General features: G+C 38.6%; 1 protein-coding gene across 7 annotated transcripts in view; it reads left to right on the top strand.

The window, feature by feature from the left end:
* FHOD3 (formin homology 2 domain containing 3) overlaps positions 1–21,644 on the top strand; it is a 375,703-nt gene that overhangs the window by 279,455 nt on the left and 74,604 nt on the right. For all 7 annotated transcript variants that reach the window (XM_041408064.1, XM_041408058.1, XM_041408059.1 and 4 more), the window contains 3 exons: positions 3,409–3,534; positions 14,337–14,471; positions 17,764–17,814. In XM_041408064.1, coding sequence (XP_041263998.1) covers positions 3,409–3,534; positions 14,337–14,471; positions 17,764–17,814 — 312 coding nt within the window. The remainder of the gene's footprint in view (positions 1–3,408; positions 3,535–14,336; positions 14,472–17,763; positions 17,815–21,644) is intronic.

Consider the following 21,644-nt stretch of genomic DNA (forward strand, 5'->3'; position numbering starts at 1 on the left):
TGCTAATAATGCTACTCTTTGTGTTCTATTATTTCCAGAACATGCTGTACTAATTTTAGCCCTGTAAGCCTGTATTTTGATTTGCTGACATAATTACTCTTCTTCCAGGTCTGTAGTTAATAAATATGCTGGCCTCCTCTGTAAAGCAGTGGGTAAATAACCCATGGCTTGGGAGATCACAGAAAGGAGCACCATTTTGCTATCATTTACAACAGTGTAATTTGCAGACATGTTTTCATGAAAATTAATGGGGCTCTTCTGTTATAAAATCAAGAGAGGTCAGATCAGCTTGAAATTCAGGGGTGAAGTCCTGGCTTCAAAGGCTGAACTGCCAAATCCTAAATTTGTTGTTTGATTACAGTGCATGTCCATCTCATGTGCAATTTCAGCTCATGCTTGTAATAAGAGATCTATAAAGATAACAAAGCACTCAGAATAGACAGTTTTATCTCCACAACATCTGTTGAATTTACTTGTTCCTCATGCATTTATCTTAGTTTTTAACTTTAATTTCCCCATCCCATCCCTCTAAAATAAAACAAAAAAAATATTGTTTTGTCTCATCTGTTTTCAAGTAAAAGAAATTGACAGTAAGTAGCACTAAAAACAATGACAGAGAATCACCTTGGAAAGAGGTTGATGATGTTTTGCTTTCTCTTACAGTTGTTAGTGTTGTCTGAATTAAGTGCTGAAAATGTACATTTATATTGCATGTGTATTTATTTCTTCCTCTCTCCAGCAGTCCTTCTGAGTTTCTGCATGTGAACAAATGTTTTGATTCTTTTGATCCTTTTAATTTTTGATCTTTCTCTCCTAATAGGTGGGTGTGTTTTGTCCCTTTTTCATTTTTGTGAAAAGTCTGTAAATCCAAGTATTTGTTGACAAGTGACTTAGTTCACATATTTTTCCTTTACCTGCAACTTGAACACTAGAATTCCTCTAAATTTACATTTTCCTTGATAGGTGCACTTTTCCCTTAGACCTCTCACACTCGTTTATTGGTCTCCCATTGCTGCTGCTGTTATACTTTAGAGAGTAGATTCCTAAATACCTCCTGTTCCTCCAATATTTAGTATTTCTGCAGTGATTTTTTTTTTTTTTTCCTCTAATCATGTTTTCCGCTTCCATGTAGGACAGAGGTTCAGGGGTGGGGGTGGGGATGGAGATTCTTCCGGGTTTATCTGGAGAAAAAGGAGGGCAAAGTCTGCACAATTTATTCAATAATATGCCCATAAAAGAGGAAAATGTCTTGAGGGTGAATGCTGCTGGATAAGACTATTGCATCTATACTGGTACATGAGACAAAAAGGGAAAATGGAAGCAATAGTCAGTACCAGAGGAAGGTTAGAAAGACAAACTTTGTGTACAGCATACAGACTTAGCCTGGTATTCTAGTCTTGCCTTGCTCCTATTACAGCAACTCAGTGTTCCTCTAAATTTGGTAGGATGTGGTGTCCAGACCAGTCCCTCTGAATTTAATTTTTTTAATCGTTGTCAGTCTGACTCCATAGGAGGTGAATTCCCTCCATTTCATGAGAGTTATCTTTGGACTAATTGAAAACCCTTGGTATGAAAAAGGGTTCTGCTCTGTGTCAGATTTTTCATGGGGCACAGGAGAAGAAAAGCACATGTAATGGTTGATAAGAAGGTCTCTTTGCAGTCAGTCAAAATGGAAATGGAGGTTTCTGTGTCAGGAACATACCAAATGAGTTCTGAGTTCTTATCAGGACAGTGCAGTTTACTCATCTGTAACTCAGTACAGGCACAGTCAGAACATTTCCTGGGCTGAACCTGTCGGAGGGAAGACCCAAGCTAGGTCTGTGCTACCAGGGAAGCTCCACACTGTCCAGTTACACAGCCTCCAGAGGACCACTGTCTCCAGTTTCTAGTTAGTTTTCTTGTAGGGCAAGAAGGCTCAGACAGCAATTATTTCCTGCAAAATTCCTTTTGTGGCTCAGAAACATGCATGTTAGAATTTTTTTCCAAGATTATTTCCCTGTTGCTGGTCAGTATAGTGTCTCAAAAAACAGATGAGGGATGGAAGGTGTTTTCTAAAGCATTAACCTGAAATTGCTGTTCCAGAGGACATGTTCTCTAAAGCATGATCCCTTCCATTGTAAAAGCACCTCTCTGAAATCTACTCTGATTTTGACATGGGCCTTGGCAGGCAGCAGTGCTGTTGAACGCTAAGGAAAAACTTGAAACTTTGAATGAAATTTTGCATGGCTAGATGAGTGTGCTAAATGGAGCTGAAGGAAACCAACCAGCCTTTTCAAATAAAATTGCTGAGTGAAATTACTGAGTGCTGATGTGTGTGAGGGAAGAACCAGCAGAGAAAAGATATGGTGAAGGAGGATATATTATATCTTGTGAAGTATAATAAGGACAATGATGTTGCTCTATTTCCTGAAATGAATTTTGCAATTTGGATGAGTTGACCCTGCTGAGTACTGATCTTCAGAGCACCATATGCTTTCCATGTGGGAAAATGGCATTGTCTGTGAACTGTATTAAAGAGAGAAATATTAGCATTTTCCCAAATCAAGACTCTTTTCTTGACATGCTGTTTAAGTACAATGGTTAAAAGGCACAGCAAAGCAACACAACTGAATTTGCTATTCAGTACAGGAGCCAGGATGAAAACATTGATAGAAAGGACTCTGGGGAGGTGGCCATTCCAGGAGTCCTGGAAACAATTTCTCTTTGATCAGCAAGCTCACATTGAAGTGAAGTGAGTTTATGGGGTTTTTTAATGGAGAGAAGGGCTGATAGAAATTTCTAAAGCCATGCTTCCGGAGACATGTCTTTTTAACCATGGTGATGATTTTTTACAGGCATGGTAAGAAATGGCACATAAGCTCTTACTTATGTTGGGGGAGGGGAAAGAAAATACTGCTGGCTTTAATTGAAAAGAATGTGGTTGCTTTTCCATTTAAAATGCAAACATTTCCAAGGCATGGATCCCATGTTCAGATCATGTCTCAGGAGTGCTGCCATTTTCCTTAGTTTTAGTAGATATGGATACTGCTGTCTTGGGTTGGTTTGATCCCTTTTCTAATGGCCGGATATCACTCACAAAACAGCTAATAATTCTGAGTAACTGAGCAGTATGCAAGTATTCCTGTTCTGAGTTGTCAACTGGGAGGACCATTCAAACCTCTCATTATTTTCCTTACCAGTAGCTCACTGATACATCATGTATGTTGATGCCATGGTTGATATTAAGAGTACATGATTGGTTGCATATTTGGAAATAGCGCAACATTTTCAGAAGGTCAGTGTTTGAAAAAATCTGGGGTATGGAGTCATTATCCCCTCGTAAACAAGAGGATTTACTATTGCATGCGTGTTTGCTGACAGTTTTTTTCTGTCTCTCCCTTTCTGCTTCTTTTCTTCCCATTTCTTCAGATACAATAGCTATGGCAGCAGCTCTTACTCTTCTCCACGACCTTACGCTGGTGTGAGTGCCCCTACAACACCCACTACTCGTTATGGGACAGCTCTGTCACCACCTCAGGAGACCAAATCTGACAGGTTTGTAAATTAATCAGTGTTTTCACAACAGTTCCTTTGCAGACAGAATGAAGGAGATAAATGTAAGCTGTTCTGAATGAGTACTGGAAATAATTTCTGGCCGGATTTTTTCTAACACTGGGGGGAAAATGGAAAAAAAAATCTAAATTTGTTGATTTCCTGCTCATTCTCAAGCCTTTCTGTCTGACTTGGTGTTAAAGGTTGGGTGTATTTCCATCCCACTTCTGTTTCTTCCACTTAAATGGATAAAGCAGAGTTGCTTCATACATAAGCTGTTATAAGTATTAAAAGGTGAATTAAAATTTTCTTTCTTTCCATTTTTAAAAATGAATTCAGATAGATCTATTTTCACTTCTATCCTCTTAAATCAACTGCAAAATCTTGGAAATGTGCTTAGCTCAGAATTTCCTAGGCCATAATTTTGTCCTTTCTTGAAAATACATGATATATCTCATTGTATTTCATCAAAAGCAAAACATTTATTGCTATAGCTAAAGCAAATTCCTAATAACCAACCAGTTATCAGCTTGCTTTAAGAAAAAAATTTAAAGGGGAAAAAAACCCAAACCAGAAAAAAAAAATTGTTTTGAACAATCAAAATATTCTTTTGAATTATGTAAGGCACTAGGGGAAGACAAAGTATAGGAAAATGTTATGGATACTTGAAAGAAATGCTTGCCAATAGGTTTGGACCACCAGAAATTAACTATCTGTTACAACCTGAGAGTAAATGACAACTTCAAAGGATATCATGCTGATTTTAAGAAGGAAAGATAAAAGTTTGTAATTAATTTAATTTAATAATATGATGCAATAATGTATATAATATCCAATTAGGCCAGATGGGGTTTGGATTGTTTGTTTTCAAATTGGCCTCTAATATGCAGTTTCATAAAAACTGCATATTCCACCCTGTTTTCTGAACTTAAAAGTTTTTACAGGACCCTTTTTCTGTATTCCAGTTAATTTTTTTCTAATGACTCTTTGGTGTATTTCTGTATATGTATGTGTGTTTGTGTGTGTGTGTATATATGTTTGAACCTTCCTAATGTCTCACATCCTTTTCAGACTGCTACTCAGAATGGTTCAAGTTAGATTCTTCCAGCATACATGTATTTGTAGCCATGAGGTATTGATTTAATCTTTTTTTTTTTTTTCAAGTGAGTAATTAAATTAAGTTTCTCTTTGGAGAAAAGCATTGTTTTTCATTTGCTCATCTTCCTGGAGTACCTTGTCTCGATTTGTCTTTCCTGATCTCAATTAAATTATTGCCAAGTGTAACCACAATAAAAAAACTCCACACCAGCATACTCACCCCTGTTTATCTCAGCAAAATTGATGCAAGATAAGCAAGAGTTAAAAGTATCCTACTACTTTGGAAGTTTAAGATTTTCAAGCTCCTGCTATTGTAAGCTTCTTATTGCTACTGTGGCAAAGAAACCCCAAAGTGGTCAAACACTGAGATGGCTAAAGATGGTTGGGCTTGTCCTGCAAGACGCTGATGGTGCTGGCCCTGCTCCAGTGAGGAAAGCCAGCTTTCATTTCGGCATCTGCTTAAGTGCCTTGCTGGTTTGGAGCCAAAATGCCTTGGCCCCACAGGATGAAGCTGTAAAATTTGCAGATTCATGGAGAGTCAGGCCAGAGGGGAGCTCTACAGTCATCTGTTGTGACCTATAATGGGTCTCACAGAAGCTAAATGAAAGACCCCTGTACTCTCACATGTTTTCAAGTGGCAGCACATGATTTCTCCTGAAAATATTCCAGTATTTATTATCACTGCTAGGAAAATATTCTATATTTTGAAGCCGGTTTTTCTAGCAGCATCTTTCAGCCGACACACCTCATCTTTCTTTTTTCTGTGAAAATGTAAAGTGCTCTACCTTCAACCATCAAATCTGTCTTGCATGTTGTAAGTGACTGAACACAGTGCTCAGCATTGCATCTCTGTCTTTCCTTCAGGTTATGTTTGCTGCTTTCCACCTCACTTGATAAAAATCTCTGTACTCCTGTTTAAATTTGCAGATTGCTGTTCATGGTAGTTCATGAACTCACCAGGGTTTCTGCATTTTTATATTTGAGTGATGTTACAGCCTGATACTTCCTGTATATGAGTCTTTGAAAATGTGTGTACACCACTGCTGCATGTTGTCTGCAGAATAGATGTAGTTATTTCTTTAAACATAATTAAGTTTACAGTTTCAGATGCCATTTTGCATTCTCTTGTTCTTTTTGAGAGTGCTGCCACTGCAGATGTATACTTCTGCAAGCTCTAAAGAACTGACTGCTTTGAAGAAGGGCAGAAGCCTCCCTTTATTTCTTTGTCTTGAAAGATATGCACTGAAGAAATGTCCATGTAGAGACTGACTGTCGCCTTGATTTTATAAGACTTTGTTAAGCCTTCTGATGTTTGCATTCTTTCAACAAACTTTCTCACACACAGTTCTGTAAATAACCTATGTTTTGCATTCTTTCATGGAAGTGGAGAGAATTGATGGACCCTTGGTCTGTCCAGTGGCATTGGAGAGGTGGCACTGTCACCCTCCAATCCACTGTCACCTTTGGAAAACTATAAATGTTGGAGTCAGAAAATAAAGTTCTTCTTCTTCTTCATTTTTGTTCCCCTCGAGAGCAGCAGTGTCTGTGTCATCATTTTGTGCCGTATCGCAACAACTGACAGATGCAATTTGCTTATTGGAGAGTAAGCCATGTAGTGCATGACGCAATGCTTGGCACTAATTAGTAAATGGAAAGTATTATGGAGGTTTTCACAGTTTTCTAGGAATGGTATTTGCCTCAGATTATGTAAACATTATTTCCTACCTCCTGATGGTAAAAATTTACATGGATTCAAACACCCAAAAAAAGTTAAAAGATTGGGGTGGAGGGGAGAGAAAGACTTTTGATAAGAAACAGATGTGTATCTAAGGTTAGCTCTAAGGTGTGTTTTCTGGTTTCAGCTTATGCTACAGTTGTGCAAAGCCTTCCCAGAAAGATTCCTGTCTTTTATCAGGCTGAGAAGAGCTTCAGATGCAGGTCCTGGTACCGTTTATCTGACCTTTGAGAATGAGGAGGAAGGAAGAAGCAGCATCTAGAGCAGTGCCCAGCACAGTGATTCATGCTCCATTCAGTTGCCCTGATAGGCCTTTCAAACCCTTGGCTGCATATTGCTTATGTAAACAAGAGCTACAACTTAGGTGGGAAGAAGCAGTGTGGTTGACATTTTGACATTCATCCTTTTAAAACCCTCTTTGGCTGAGATCAGTAGGGAATCATAAGAGCAGTATGTCAGTGCAAAAGTAGCTGGATTTTGTTCTTTGAAATCCACATCATCTGTATATTTCTGATTGTACAGCAGAAGAAAAGGCTTACTTTACCATTTCTAAATACAGCTGCAGCCTTTTGGCAACTTCTTGCAAAGCTGTTGTTCTCTCTTTATTTCCCTGGATCCCCTGTGGAGAGCCATGTTTGTGTAGTGCATATTGCAGCCATGGGTATCCTGCTGAAGGAGGGCAAATTGCAGGGCACTTTCTGTTCAACCCTTCACTGGGAGAGAAGAAGAAGTGCATCGGTTCTCTTGTATTTCTCTGCTTGTGAAAGTCACTCCTAATGCATAAGAAGTATAACCCAGTCTGCCTGTTTTCTTTCTTTTATTCTCCATAAATACGCTGCTCCCACTCTTCACAGCTTAAATCACCAATTAACTCTTTCTCCCCAGTTAATAAAAAAATTTAAAAATCACTCTCATAACCTCATAAATTTTAATTACAAAGAGGAAGAGCAGTGCATGACTGGGACACATCAGGGGGAAAAGCATTTCTCTGTCCCTCCAAGTTGGCCCCTTGTCTGGGGGCAGAAGGTGTTGTAGGACTAGTCTGTATTTCCATGCCTTATGCTCACACCTACGATATTTCTGTCTAGCCAGACTGCTTTGTCAGACTCGGAATCTAAGACAGTCACTCAAATTGAAACTGCAGCCTGGAGTCTGCCACAGGACATCAAACTCTTTACTTGCAAAGCTTCACACCCCCTCATAGTGTCCTTTTGGTGGTGGTGTTTGCATTGTTGATCATGGCTATCCTTCGAGGAGATCATGAAGGAGTGTAACTTCTCAGGCATGAGCTCCTAAATTCAGCACCAGCTTTAATTCATTCCACTACCAAAAAAAATATCCTGCTGGTGTGTTTTCCAGGGTGGGTTTCTTCTGATGCATTTGCCAGGAGGTGGTTCCCCCTGGGCTGGACAGTCCAGCAGTAGTACAGTCAGCCTAGCTCAGAAAGCCTTCTTGGGGCACTGTGTGCCAAAGGAGCTGGAGTTCATGGTCTCACCTCTATCTGTTAAATCAAATGCCAGAAAGTTCAGCTCGCAAACCTCCACTTCTTCAGGCTCTTGGCCAGTCAGTGTGAACTTAGTCTCCACCTCTGGCTGGTCCCTCAGAAGTTCTTCCAAATCTCCAAGCCTGGTAAAAACCTGCTATGGTGTTTGCAGATTATTCCTGTTTGAAGCATCTCCAGCTTTTCCAGAGCGTTAGAAAATAGGCTTAAGAAATATTAAATATATTTCACATTCTTTAATATGTTTTCCATCTCACTTGCTTTGTGATCTACAGCAGTACATTACCTTGGGCTCCCATGATGCAGGACCTTAAATATTGAATGTTCATTTCCATTTTCTTCTACATGTTTTAAAGGAAATGCACCTTCAAACGTTTATTTCTAAAACAGGTCACAGACAGTGAGATTAGCATGCCTAGATTATAGGTGGTTTTTTTTTCTCCTCTTGACACTTAAACACCATACCTGAAGCATAAGCATAAAGTGCAGCAAAAATCTGCAGATACTCTTCTTTTGAGTTTTATTCCCTTTCCAGGTGCCTGAAATAGTGATTTGCTGGAAATCTGGTGCTTTTGTTCAAATTTCTCTCTTTAAAGCAAAAACAAACTTTTGAGAATGCCAAACAGCTTTCCAGTTAGATTTTCTACTAAAATTAAAGGTCTCAATAATTGACAACACCAGGAAGATGCTGCTGGATGAAGCTTCTTGGCAGGTTCTCCTTTTTTTTTGGGGTTTTTTTTTTTTTTTTGGTTTTTTTTTTTTTGTTTTTGTTTTGTTGGTTGGTTGGTTTTTTGTTGTTGTTTTTTTGGGGGCTTTTTGTTTTGTTTTTTTGGGGTTTGTTTGTTTTTTTGTTAGCCATTTATCACTAGTTTGTGCTCTGCAGTTCCCTTACTCCAGCTGTTAAGCACTAAGGTAAAACAAAAACCTATGAAACACAACCTGCTATACAGCCTACAAAGCTGCTGCTCTCCCAAGAACTGCTCCTCTTTCCTTGGCTTTCTGTTCTTTTCTGTGTGCACTTCTGGCTTCTCAGACCAGAGATGATGATGATTTTTCCTTGTGGTAGCTGCCAAGCACATCTCTCAGTGAGTAACATAATGAGGAATGGATAGCTTGGTAGCTGATAATAGTGGCCCAGGGCAAAAGCCTCAACTTTATTGCTGAGAGTTTAAGAGGAAAAATGACCTTAGGAATTACTTGATGATTTACAGTTTGGGAAGCAGTGGTGGCTTGCACTGGCCTAGCTGCTTGTCGAACTACTGTGTAAGCAATATTCTTGATTGCAGCTTTGTGGACTTCATCATAGGGCATATGTTTAAACAGAAGCATGAACTGATTCTGGTTTCAGACTGCAGTGTTGCAGGCTGAGCATGCCATGTGCAGTGCTCACCCACCTTGCCTTGATCTACACCTGGGCTCTGCAATTGACTTCCAGACAAGGTGTAACTCACATGAGAATGAGAAGCTGTAGGTTGAAGACAGAAGCACAGTGTAAAAGCTGTACAGTTCAGCTGGAAGAGGAGAGTGTATATAGAAAGTCCTTGTGCATTGCCCAGGCTTTGTGTGCAGCTCTGTCCTGCAGTAGTTCTAATTTGGGTAATCCCCTGTATCACTTAAAAGTCTAACATTAATCAGTTCTTCTCTTAGTCATTCTCAAATTTCTTTCTTAAAGGAAGCATTAGTAGTTTTAGCTCTCAATTTTATGTTTATTTTTGAGAGAAGTTTTATAAAGATTCCTTAAGTAATGTTTAGTCTGTTTGCAAAGTCTTATATCAACATGCTTTTAAATTTGCCATGTCATGTAAGGAGACATAACACACAGGGAGTTTCTTTAACTGTGAAAAGCAATATGGCTCTTGGCAGCTTTGCGTCCCCTTTTGTCTCTTTCTAAGCTGTAAAATGGATTTATTTTGTTAAAGCCAAGAGACCTTTAAAGTTACTTAAGGCCAAGTAGGAGCTGCTGACTGTTGTTCCCTCATTGTAGCCTTCCCATGGCTGCTGGAAAAGGAGCACATTGCAAAATTAGGCAATTAGTGCTTCCATATTAAAGTTATTAATTTTTCTGCCCCATATGGTATTAAAGACAATCCTGAATATTAACCTTATGACCTAAAGGGATTTCCTCTCATGAGAAAGTCATCTGGTTTTTTTTTTTAGCTCATAAAAATATACATTTGTATTTTGTATTCTTCCTGTAGATAACCATTTCTATTTAGCAAATTTTAAAAACTCAACTAAACAGAGGGAAAGGCAGCCACAAAATAGTATCTCAGAGCTTACGTGAATGAAGAATGTTTGAAGTTCAGAGTTTCAGTTTTGCTTTCATTAAAACAGAAATATTTTCTTCGGTTTGCAACAAGATTAGAGTAATTCAGGGCACATAATCCCCTTCACAATGTATAGTCCGTGATGGAGTATTTTCAGAAAACTTCAAGAACTTGCAAAAAAGTGTGAGAGGTCTTACGTCTGCATCAATTTGTGTTTATAATAATGATTACTGATTCACTGCTGTTAAATGCTGTAGGTCAGGCTAGCTGAATTTTTATTCAGAAGAGCTTTGGCCTACAGTCAAACTTTTGGCTTTGTATCCTATGCTCTGTGTATGTTTTACCTTCTTTTCTTCCCACCCCCCGCCCCATTCTTTCCTTCTCCTATCTCTTCTTCCAGTAAGATAAGTTACTAATGACCTCTTTGGCCCTGTGTCCTGATTCCATGGTGAGGAGCTCTATTCACAAATCCACAGATGTAGATGCTTTCTGGCTGTGTATTTTCTTTCTGGAATGAGAAAGTAATAACATAGCTTGTTTAGCTTTTACTGGTTTTAACAGCAGGCATAAGAAAGCTTTTCTTAACATTTTTTATATTAACAGTCCATTCTTAATAGCCTTGCATTCTCTACAAGACTAAAAATAGTAGTCAGAGTAAGCATCCTTCTGGATTGTATTTGTGGAGCTGAACAAATGGTTGTTATTACCAGCTGGTAACATATGACACCAGCACTAAAATACTGGCATATATTAGTTGTAACCCCATTTTGCAAGTGATCACTCTATTACGCTTTCACTGAGCATTCACATTCTCTTCACTGTTAAAATCTCTTATCACCTTTGATTCAATGCCAGAAGTTTTTTAGCCTTTTTCTTGCTTATCCATTTTTAAAATGCAGCCTGCAGCAATAAGACCTAAAAATTCATGAGGCCTGAAGGCACTGTCACCCTTCAAACAGCATCAAAGCAACAAAATTACCCAATGGCTAAGCCCTAGCCTTCCCACCAGCCGGTTTGGTCGGTCATGCTGCCATTTGCAATTCAAGTATGCGCTGACTGAAAGGGAATATTTACTTTAAGTGTTATTGCCAGGGAAATACAGAAACAAAAAATCAGATTTTGTTGACAAACTGTACATTGCCAAATCCCTTCTCAAGTTGTTTAGAATGTGTGAGGAATACCTCTTAATGTTCGCTTTTCCTCTGGCTGCTTAACGGGTTTGTACCCCCTGAAAGTAACCTGCTTACCCAGGTTGTTATGCACATGTAGAAAATTACTGATAAGTTTACTAAATACTAAAACCATGCATTTGCAGTTGCAGTTCACATTAAAAAGAGTATTGGTGCACCCGACACCAATTGAGCCACGATGTTTGATATCTACAGTGAGGCTGTGAGTTCATGAGGCTTCATAAGGCAGCTGGTCTCAGCGTTTGGTATGAGTTGTGCCCCTGCCCAGGGCAGATGTGTGTTGTTGAGTGGGTGTAACCACTAAGCGAGCACTAACTCAGCTACAGCAGTGCTGTTTCTTTGCCAGCCCTTTTCTAAATGTGACTGAAGACCCAAAACCTTGACTATTTGTGCTTTAAGAAGTGTCACACAAGGGGTCAGCTGACCATGTTCCTGTCTGTTTAATTATGGCCTCTATGTAGAGAATCTTCTGGCACCTTGGAATGTTAGATTTGACCATTTCATGCAACAAAGTGTTGTACACAATATGGCTGTGTTTGGGACAAAGGAATTGAAATGAGTATGTGTGTTCACAGCTTGTAATTCAGCTCAAGGACACACTCATAACAAGTGAGAAATACAGAAATTCCAAGTTTTGACAAATTGTTGTTGATTTTATTAGTTGTGAAGAGATGGCCAGCTAATATTTGTAGTTCTTTAGACACTGGCTTTTCTTCTGGACATGTGGCTGTGGATCTTCTATTTAGATTGTGATGCTGCTCTTCATACATCTGCAAATTTTATCCCAGTGAGCAATGCTAGCCAAATTATGCTGGATCAAACCTCCAAACAAGGTGTGGAGGTATTTTACTACCAGGGTTAGCTTAGAATCCCATTTGCAGGACAAAGCTGTGCATCTCCGTGTGATTTCCCTGTAATCCGCTGCATAAGAATGTGCATTTATTGTAGGGCCTCAAAGAGCTCAGTCAGGCCTGAAGGCTGCTAGATGATGTGCAGATCTACAATCACTCTTTTGGTCTCTCAGCATCACCCCATTCTTCCCCTTAATTTTCCTTCAGTCTTCTTTTAAGCCATACCTTCCTTTGACTCTAAATGGAGTTTTCAGACTTCATGGCAGCTGGACAGGGTGGGATATCAAGCTGAACACACAAAACAGAGAAAAACAAAGACTTGATAGGGACCCTCTTTTGCCATCTCTCCTAGTTAATTTACATATATCTTCACATGGAGGCACTGTTCGTTTTTCCCATTCCAAAAGTATTTTCTGATGTTATATCCAACCATATAGTCACGGTTTTTTGTGCTACTACAGGGATGGAGCTCTAGCTTTTGAATTTTAGTACACTGGTGCTACTGTTTCTGCTAAGAGCTTTCTCTTGAAACATGCACTAAGAGGTCAAAAGTTAAAATAAATTTAAAATATGCTCAAGGGAAAATTCACCACACGTACTTGACTGTCAGGGTTTGAGGATTTTTTCTCCCTTTTCTTAGTGCTGAAGCATATTAGAGATTTTTATGGTTTTGAGCGTGATCCAGCATTGATACTGTAGCTTTGGAGGAGTGCCAGCAGGGACTCTTACAGAATATCAAGTTTTACACCATCTTATGTAATGTTTATGCGGGTGGGATATGACATATTGAAATTCAATTTATTGAAATTATTGACATTATATTCTTGCTGCCCTGCTGCCAGTGGGGCTGAAATGGCTATGTTTTGTGGTGTTCCTGCTTATACAGACATAGACTCTTGGGGAAGATAGGTTTGTATTAATATTTTTATCTTCTTTTGCACCTATGTTCACTAGTGAATTGGTGCCATTATGCTAAATGCCTACACTGTGCAGCCATAGGCAAGTAAATGAATAAGGGACAGGGTCTGAGTTCTTAAAATTAAGAAAAATTTATTCAGGTTTGCATTACTGGCCAAGGAACCTTCCTCTAGGCAGGCAGGGTTTAGTTTCTTTTTACACAAAAGTCAGTATCTATTTCTCTCATTAATCCTTTCATTGCAAAACTCATGTTACAACAATGCACAAAAACCTCTCTACATGAGTTATGTCTTTTTGATTTTATCAGCCTAATTCAATCAGTGTGCATCTGTATAAAGCTACCCTGTACAAGACAGGATTTTTCCTGTCTAAGAGACAGAAAGAAAGACACGACGTGTTTACTCTGAGGTTGCCATGTCAGAGGTTGGTGGTACCAATACCACCATGTTGGGGGAAGGTTGTGTAAGAGGATCCACTCTCCCAGACAAAGTACTACTTAGAGTAAAGCCAAAAAAAAAATCTATGTCAGCACCAAACTATAAGTGAACGTAAAAGTAGCTTTATGCCTTTGTAAAGTTTTTACTGTAGAGGCATCATTTCTGTTAGTTTTTAAAAATGGTTTGAGAACACTGTCCCTGTGTGTTTCATTGATATGTTCTAATATGAGATTGATCTTGCTCTTACAGCAGCACATGCAGCAAGAAAATCATGATAATCAAATTTATTAATGTATAAAGGAAAAATATGTCTGATACTTAAGAGAGCATTTGAATTCTCTAGGGCACTTCTGACATCTTCCTTTACTTTTGTTTTTCTGTATAGATTCTCGGGTGTTTGTGACACATCTGCCACAAACATCATTGCATAGCAGTTTTTTCCTTTAAAATTTCAAAAATCCTTTACAGGATTCAGCTTTTCTATTAACAGGATTATAAAATTAAAAAAATATTTAGACAATATTGCAGTTGAAACAGACTGAAGAGTTTTTACACACACTTTATTTGTGCTTTAGAAATTTGGCTATTTAGGAAGCCTACCCTAATTGTTTTTCTTCGCCTCATCGCAGAATCTATAATCAATTTATCAAGAAGATGCTTAGCCAATGCTTTGAAAGATCCATACATAAATATTGCCATGTCATTCTGCTGGTCGGGATTATGTTACTTGCTGCATGATTGCTACTCATTTTTTGCCAGTATAATCAATAAAAGTGACACTGAGAAATCTGATCTTCCTTTTCTGCAGGCCAGCTTTGGGTGGTCTCCTTACATCATCTTTTCGGCAGCACCAGGAGTCCTTGGCAGCAGAAAGGGAAAGACGGCGTCAGGAGAGAGAAGAAAGGTTGCAAAGGATAGAACGTGAAGAAAGAAACAAATTCAAGTAGGACCCAAATTTGCTTTCAGTATCTTGCTTTAATGTGTGATAGATTGATCAATCATTGAGACATTCAACTGCAAAATAATTGAATTGATTAATAGTTTGTCTCTTTAGATACTTTTCTTGATCTAAGTATCTTAAAAACTGATAGATTAAATGCATCACGAATTTTGGTATTTAATAAAAAAGCTATTTTTTTTAAGGCAGCCAATTACACTGCCTGGGTATGTACAGAGGCTCAATTTTATTAGCTAATATTCTCACCAAATTACAGTCTCAGTGAGGCATAGGATTTGAAGGTGAAACAGTGGGACAAAAGTATCAAGAAGGGAGGAAGGGACAGCGCTGAAACATATTTTTGCTTTTAAGTTATGCAAAGCAAAAATGTCTTGCTATATGATAGTGATTTTTAACTACTTTTTCCTGGGTTTCTGAACACATGTCTCTTCCTCCTGGAGTCAACAACTGACAGAAGGTAATGACCAAAATAACTGTTCAAATCTTGGCCAGACAAGTGTCATAGCTAAATGTGGGGCTTCGCATTTTCACATCTGAGAAAATGTTATATGATGTGGAATCCCAGGGTGTGCTGCCTGAGGGTAGTAAGAGACAAGCCCCCTCAACCTCTTCAGTCCATGCCTAGAAATCCCAGCAGAGACTTTAACAAAGACTGCAGCGGGCCAAGGATAGATATGGAATCTATACCTGAAATTGTTTGCCTTCAGTCTGAAGAGTGTACGCTAAGAAATCAATTTGTTTCTTCGTAGACAGGATTGAAAAGCTGACCTATTTTTAGTAGTTAGAAGACATAATGTAATAACTTAAAGAATGGTAATATAAATGTTTTGTAGCCTTAGAATTGGTAGTTACAGAAAAGATGGCACAGGGTTTCATGTTAGCTTGTCTATTAGTATGCAGGATTGTTTTCACTATAATCATCCCTTTAGTATGAAGTGGAAACAGGCTGTGATTCTGTGAATTTGGAAAGAGGAGTAACTTAGGAGTGGTTGATTGATATTCTCCTGGCTCCAGAAGATAGCTAGTTTAGAAGGAAATGAGAGGCAGAGGGAAGGTGGAAGAGCACCATAATAGAATCTTTGGCAGCCAGCAGCTGCCCAAGTCCTCCTGAAACAGAAACAATAAGGTTGCAGTCTTCCAGCCTCTTCCAAAAACTCTCCCTCTAAGTGGTATCATCAGACTGCAGCAGGCTGCCATGGACAGCGAACACCATCTTTCAGAAAGGAAACTCCCAGACCGAAAAAGCCAACAGGGCATTTGGCAGATTGACCTATTTGAATAGCAGATCTGCACATTTCAGTAGAGGTTGGCTACACTGGTTGTTCTGTCACTAAAAGAGGATTCTTAAAATCAGAAAAAAATTTCAAAACATACATTTTCATCCCTTTGTTTGAGAATCAGAAACTGATTAACTAAATCTCATGATTGTATTACATATTTATGATTATTTTTCAATGCCCAGTGTTTTCATCTTTTGGATTTGAGTTTTGTGATCACTCAAAAGTTATAAGTTTTGTTTGAGCAGAGGGGTCTCCAAAGCCACCAGACTTCACAAACAGACAGCATCCCACAGTTGATTAAACAGTCTGGCAGGAGGAAGACAAAGTCACAGCAAGCAGTCATAGACAGTTTCATAAGAGTTCCTGGGATTTCATTATCATATCATCAGTCTGGCTAGAAACCCAGTCTCTGAAGATGTATTTTTGATTAAAAATAGCACTTGCAATTCAGTCTTTAAACTCGTGAGCTGTACTGGATTTGCCATCATGACTCATTTGTTATCTCATTCTTTCCAACTCTGCCTCAAGAACATTGCACTAGGTTCTGGCACCATTGTTGACAAACTGAGGATAATATAAAGGCGAGCATCACTAGTTGTGAAAGAGCTGGAGGATAGGAGAGCTGGTGGATTAGGAGAGGAGCTACAAAGCTTCATAAGCTATTGCTAACTAAAGAAATGCTTTGCAGAATGAACATTTTTCTCAGTAGAAGCATTACTGTACCCATTGCATACATAGAACAATATGTCCTAAAATAAAGTGGTTATTTTTCAGCTGTAGAGAAGAGTGAAAGTTGTCAGAGGGGAAAGAGTAATGTTAAAATTTGCCTGCTGAAAATTTCCTGGAATACTTTTAAAATATTGAGAAAGTATAACCAGTTCAGAAATCAAAGCCTGTGGAGATGGCCTGAAACAGTAATGTGTGTTCCCTGTTAGAGGACTTTTGAAGACCACTTGCACGCAGGTGTTTGATAGCTACTGGTATACTACTGATACATAATTCTTTTAATGACATAATATAAAGAGGAAAAAAAAGGGGTTATTAATAAAAGGAGTAGGTCTGAAAATCTTTCTGGTGCTCACAGGTTGCACTGTGAAAGAATCTAGCAGATAAGGTGAAGATCACATCAGTTTTGTCTACCAAATATTAAAAATATATTGTAAGGAACCATCTCGCTGTGATAGTGAGACAGGGTAGACATTTTCTGGGTTCTACCGTGCTCCAAGTTAAATTTGCATCCATGTTTGTGGATGTGGCAGGCCTGTCCAAAATCATAGTACTCAAGCATCCAGCAAACTTGACTTTGCAAAAGTTAAATATATGGCTTACTTGAGGAGCTGTGGGAGTGGCAGCTGACATAAAAGGAGTTTGTATCTCAAACTCTGGGTGAAAAATAAGGAAGTGAAATGTTGTTATCTGTCCAATGATGCTGCACACACCCTCTTGGAATGCAGAATTGTAGTAAAGTACAGTCCCCTCTACTTTAGTAAAGCCAGTCCCCTGTCCTGTTTCCAGCTGTGGCAACTAAAACTCACTAAGGAGAGGTTCCTTAGAAAGAAAGCTAATAGGTTTGCTCACTGTCTCAGTCTGTCCTGCAAGGGGCTGCAGTCACTGTCTTGGGGCATTCTGAGATGGAGCAAATCAGGGATGGTTAAATAGCCACTCATGTGCCTGCTCCCTATGGATAAGTGCAGTTCATTGAATCTCATTTCAGATACCAGGTTGCAAAGCATGCTTCAAGTTCTTCACTTTTTTGCAGGTTTTTTTTAGAATTCCTTTTAATGGCCTTCCAAACTACGTATTTGGTGGTATATATATGGATAAGTGTACACTTTTCAGCAATTTTTGCAAAAACAAACTTTTTTTTTGAAAACAGCCTTCATTGTCTCCAATCAGTTTGTGTGTACCACTCTTGGTTTCTCCTGCTGTACTTATATTTCTATTACTTACCTTTTTCTTCTGGTTTCTGCTGCAATTTACTGTAATTCTCTTTCTAGCCGTGATTATTTAGACAAAAGAGAAGAACTAAGACAAGCAAGAGAAGAGAGGTTTGTATGTCATGCATCCATCCTTCCCTATCCTTCCCTCTGCCTGTTTGCACTTCCTATATTCTTTACTGTGGAGCTGTCATATGTTTACATTTTTAACTCTGCTTGCATAAAACACTTTTATTCTAAAAGACTTCTATAAGAAAGAAGTTGCTGAAGAGCAGAATGAAGTCCAGCTGTAAGCACGGCAATAAATGAAGAGCAATGAGAATGCATAAGAATGATTGATATCTTTTATCTATTTGTGTGGGAAATAAGCTTACCCCATTTGCCTCAGAAATTTGCCCAAATTTAGGAGAGTTATAAATTGAATAAGCCTGTCTTTTTCACCCAGTTGGTCCCAAGCTTTCTGGAGGGTCAGAAAAGGCAAGTGAGGATAAAGGAAATTGGGGTCACAAGCATTGCAAAACCACAGTAACTGGCTGATGAAAATGGTTCTGACCCAATCTTGGCATATTTTTATCTTTCAGAGCCAAGTTTTCTTTGCCGATCTCTTTAAACATCAGCAAGTAAATTACAAAGCTTAGCAGTGTTTATCATTGGGGCATTGTTTTAGTTTTATTTAAATAGCATATTTGAAGGGATGGAGAGTTTGGGTTTTAGTTTTCCTCTTTTTTTTTTAATTCAATGAACAAGTTTAGAAACTCTGGGCTAGGCTGGGCGGTATGTGCTTATAAAAGCATATTTTTCAAGGAATGCTCAACTGAGGACTTTTGTCTCTCAGTAGCTTCATCTCTGCTCCTGCTAGTAATTGCATCCTGGAGAGAGTGCTTGTTTTTACCTGGAAAATATGCAAGTTACTGTACAAATAGATGAAAAATCATCCAGAGTGCTTCAGTTCTGCTTTTATGGTCCTCTAGAAATTACTCACTGGATATACTTTTGGATTGTCAAGAATTGGAGTTAGATTATCAAAATATGAGAGCAGCCATCTCAGAAATCATTGTGGTTTTGGGTTTTTTTTTTTCACAAAATCATCGTACAGGGGACAGTTTGTTTCTGCAGAATGAAGCTTTATCTGTTGAGGCTGAAGTAGCTGATGTTAAAAAAATTATTTTAACATCTCTAAGAAAAGGTGGATGGGCTTTCCATTGTGCTTGCAGTCCCAAAACAATTAGAAATAGTTTAAAGCATTTTCTGAAATGAAGTGCATCTGAGCACATAAGCATCATAGACTGATTTGAGCTGAGTAAAACCTTTCTTCAGTGGGCATGCTCATCTGCAGGTTTTGAAGCAAATTAGAAGTGAGTTCTTCAGAACTTTCAAGTTGTAAGGGGAAATGCCAACTGGAGTATTTTTGGGGAAGTGTTCACCATCACTGCTGCACAATCTGAGACTATTTCACCATTCATTAATAACGTTTTCTTATCCTTAGGGCTCTTTTAAACTGAGATAACAAATTATCAGTTCCTACTCGTAAAGCGGAAAGACATGTCTGCTTTGACGGCAGATAAATATTGGAGAAAACTTCTGCAAATGAAGTCTTGCACCAGTAGTCCATTACATTGACACTCTGTAACTACTTTTTACAGACACTTTTGCACAAATGAAGTTTTATTTCCTATGGGAAGTTGTATGATAACTTCTTTTAGTAGAGTGCATAGGCTGTAAGAAAATCCTATAGTCAAGGTGCTTAAAATCCTAGTTAAAAACTGATTTGTATGTTTCCTCCATATCAACTCTTGCTGTTCAATGATTTGAGGCCTTTTCCCTTTGCTTGGTTGGATGTTTTCCAGTGGTAATTTTAGAATAAAACCGAGAAAGGTGAGCTCCCAAGCCCTCTCTGGTGTGAGGTGTGCTCTGCACTCCCATGATTTTTTTGGTACCTTAACATTTTAAGTTGCCCTCAGGGCATTACTCAGATGCCTAGAGAGCTCAAAATGACAATTTCTTCTACTTGAAATGATAAATCCAGTGTTATGTTCATGAGGAATACCAAATTGATAGCCGCAGACTTTTGGCTGGTTGTCTATAGAGAAGAGTCAGCATAGCTGAGATGATGTCTGCAGGTTTCCATGATTTAAAGGAATATAGCAGCATATACAGGGGCAATTTGTCAATCCTGTAATGGAGGTATGGTAGGTCATCCTTTCAACCCCTTCAGATTTTGGTCTACATGACCTTGCATATCTGCTGCTGGCATTTATTCAATATGAAGATATTTGTCAGTAACAAAAAATAACCTAAATAATGTAATTTATCAAGTGTGAAGTGTTAATAACTGATTCTTTAATTTTTTTTTTAAATCTCAGTTATACCTATTTATTAAGCTTCCCATTTGGTAACTATTTCTGCTGATGTGCTGCCATTGGAATTGCTGTTCTGGTGCCCTTTTTTGTTTCAGTATAATAATCAGATACATTTCGAAAAGTCGCCTCTTGATGATAGTCTCTGCTTTGCTGGTTGGCACTGCAGCATACAGCTACAGAAAATGTTAAAGCACCTGAAAAAGAGCTGAGGACAATAAAACATTGTAACTCCCCACATCATATAAGGATCCATCCAGATCTTTGTTGTAGTCTGTTGGCAAACTGAAAAACCCCCTTGGCAGGAGGCAGCTGGGCTGTACCTGTTAGTGCCAAGTGATCAATTTGAATGGCTCTTTATGAGTCTGGAGTCCCATCTGCTCTGCTTGTGAGGAGGTGGAAGGCACTGTACATAAGTGACCAACATTCAAAGAAAGAGTGGCTTCATGAACTGTAACAAAACATCATGCTGATGCCAGAGAAATGCTTTCCCCTCTATTGAAAAGGCAAGATTCAGTCTCGAGAATTGGCTTCATGTTAGAACTGTAAACAGTTCCTATTTTATAACCATGCAAGTATGTAGCTTGTTATATTTTCATCCCGAGTCTGTAGGGGTTCTTTTTCTTGCAGAATTTGTTCAAAGCCTGTGCATACCTCTGGAGGAATAAAAGAAAATGAGTTTGTTCTTCATTATTGCTGTTTGCAGTAAGGCAAATTGCCTCTGAAAACACACGGACTGCTCTTCAAAGACACATTTCTGTCCTCTATATGAATGTTTGCAAATGTGCATGCATGTGTGGCTACCATATGTACTAAGCATGTTTTTTGCCACATATGGCTGACTTATTTACCCTGCCTGCTTTTAGTGCACCCTCTTACACTAATTTGGGCTGTCAGTGATGCAGAAGGGGGGAGGAGAGGTGTTCAATGTTATGAAGTGTTTACAACAGTGTGTTATAGGAAATGACCAGAGTGTTTCAGGGACATAAGAAGTAGTCCTGATTAACCTGTTTAACAGCTCACTTGTGGATAAGGCAAACAGTCTAAAGCCCAATCCAGCTGTATTCGTGAATTTATTCCTTAGCAAATAATGGTGGATAAAATTAGCAGACATCTGGAAGAGGCACATATTTAAAAGTTATTTTGGTCGAAATGTATAAAGCATACTATGAAGAATATGATTGGTAGCTGGTCTTAATAAACAGTTAGTGAGTTCTGCCTGCCTAAAATGCAAAACAGATGTATCTTTGTTCTTTTAAAGTGACTTTGATGAATAAACTACATGTGACGTCAGGTACAAGCTATTGGATGTCTGAGTCCGGCAGAGAAATTTTTCAGAATAAAAAAAAAAAACTTTCCATTGTAGGCTCTGGAGAGAACAAAGTGAATTCCACTGCATTGCTCTCAGAGCAAATAGAAGCAGGTTCAGAATCTTTAGATAGTCAATTCAGACGTTTATTATTGGTGTTCTTTTCAGGAAGATCTGGTTTTGTCTGCTGCATTTTCGTCTCCTTACAGCAAGTCTGAGATTTTGGCAATTTGCACCAGTATTAAGGGGCTCTGGATTGGGAGGGGTTTTTTTTT

Source organism: Onychostruthus taczanowskii, unplaced genomic scaffold, assembly GCF_017590055.1.
Source record: "Onychostruthus taczanowskii isolate IOZ18803 unplaced genomic scaffold, ASM1759005v1 scaffold29, whole genome shotgun sequence".
Lineage (NCBI taxonomy): Eukaryota > Metazoa > Chordata > Aves > Passeriformes > Passeridae > Onychostruthus > Onychostruthus taczanowskii.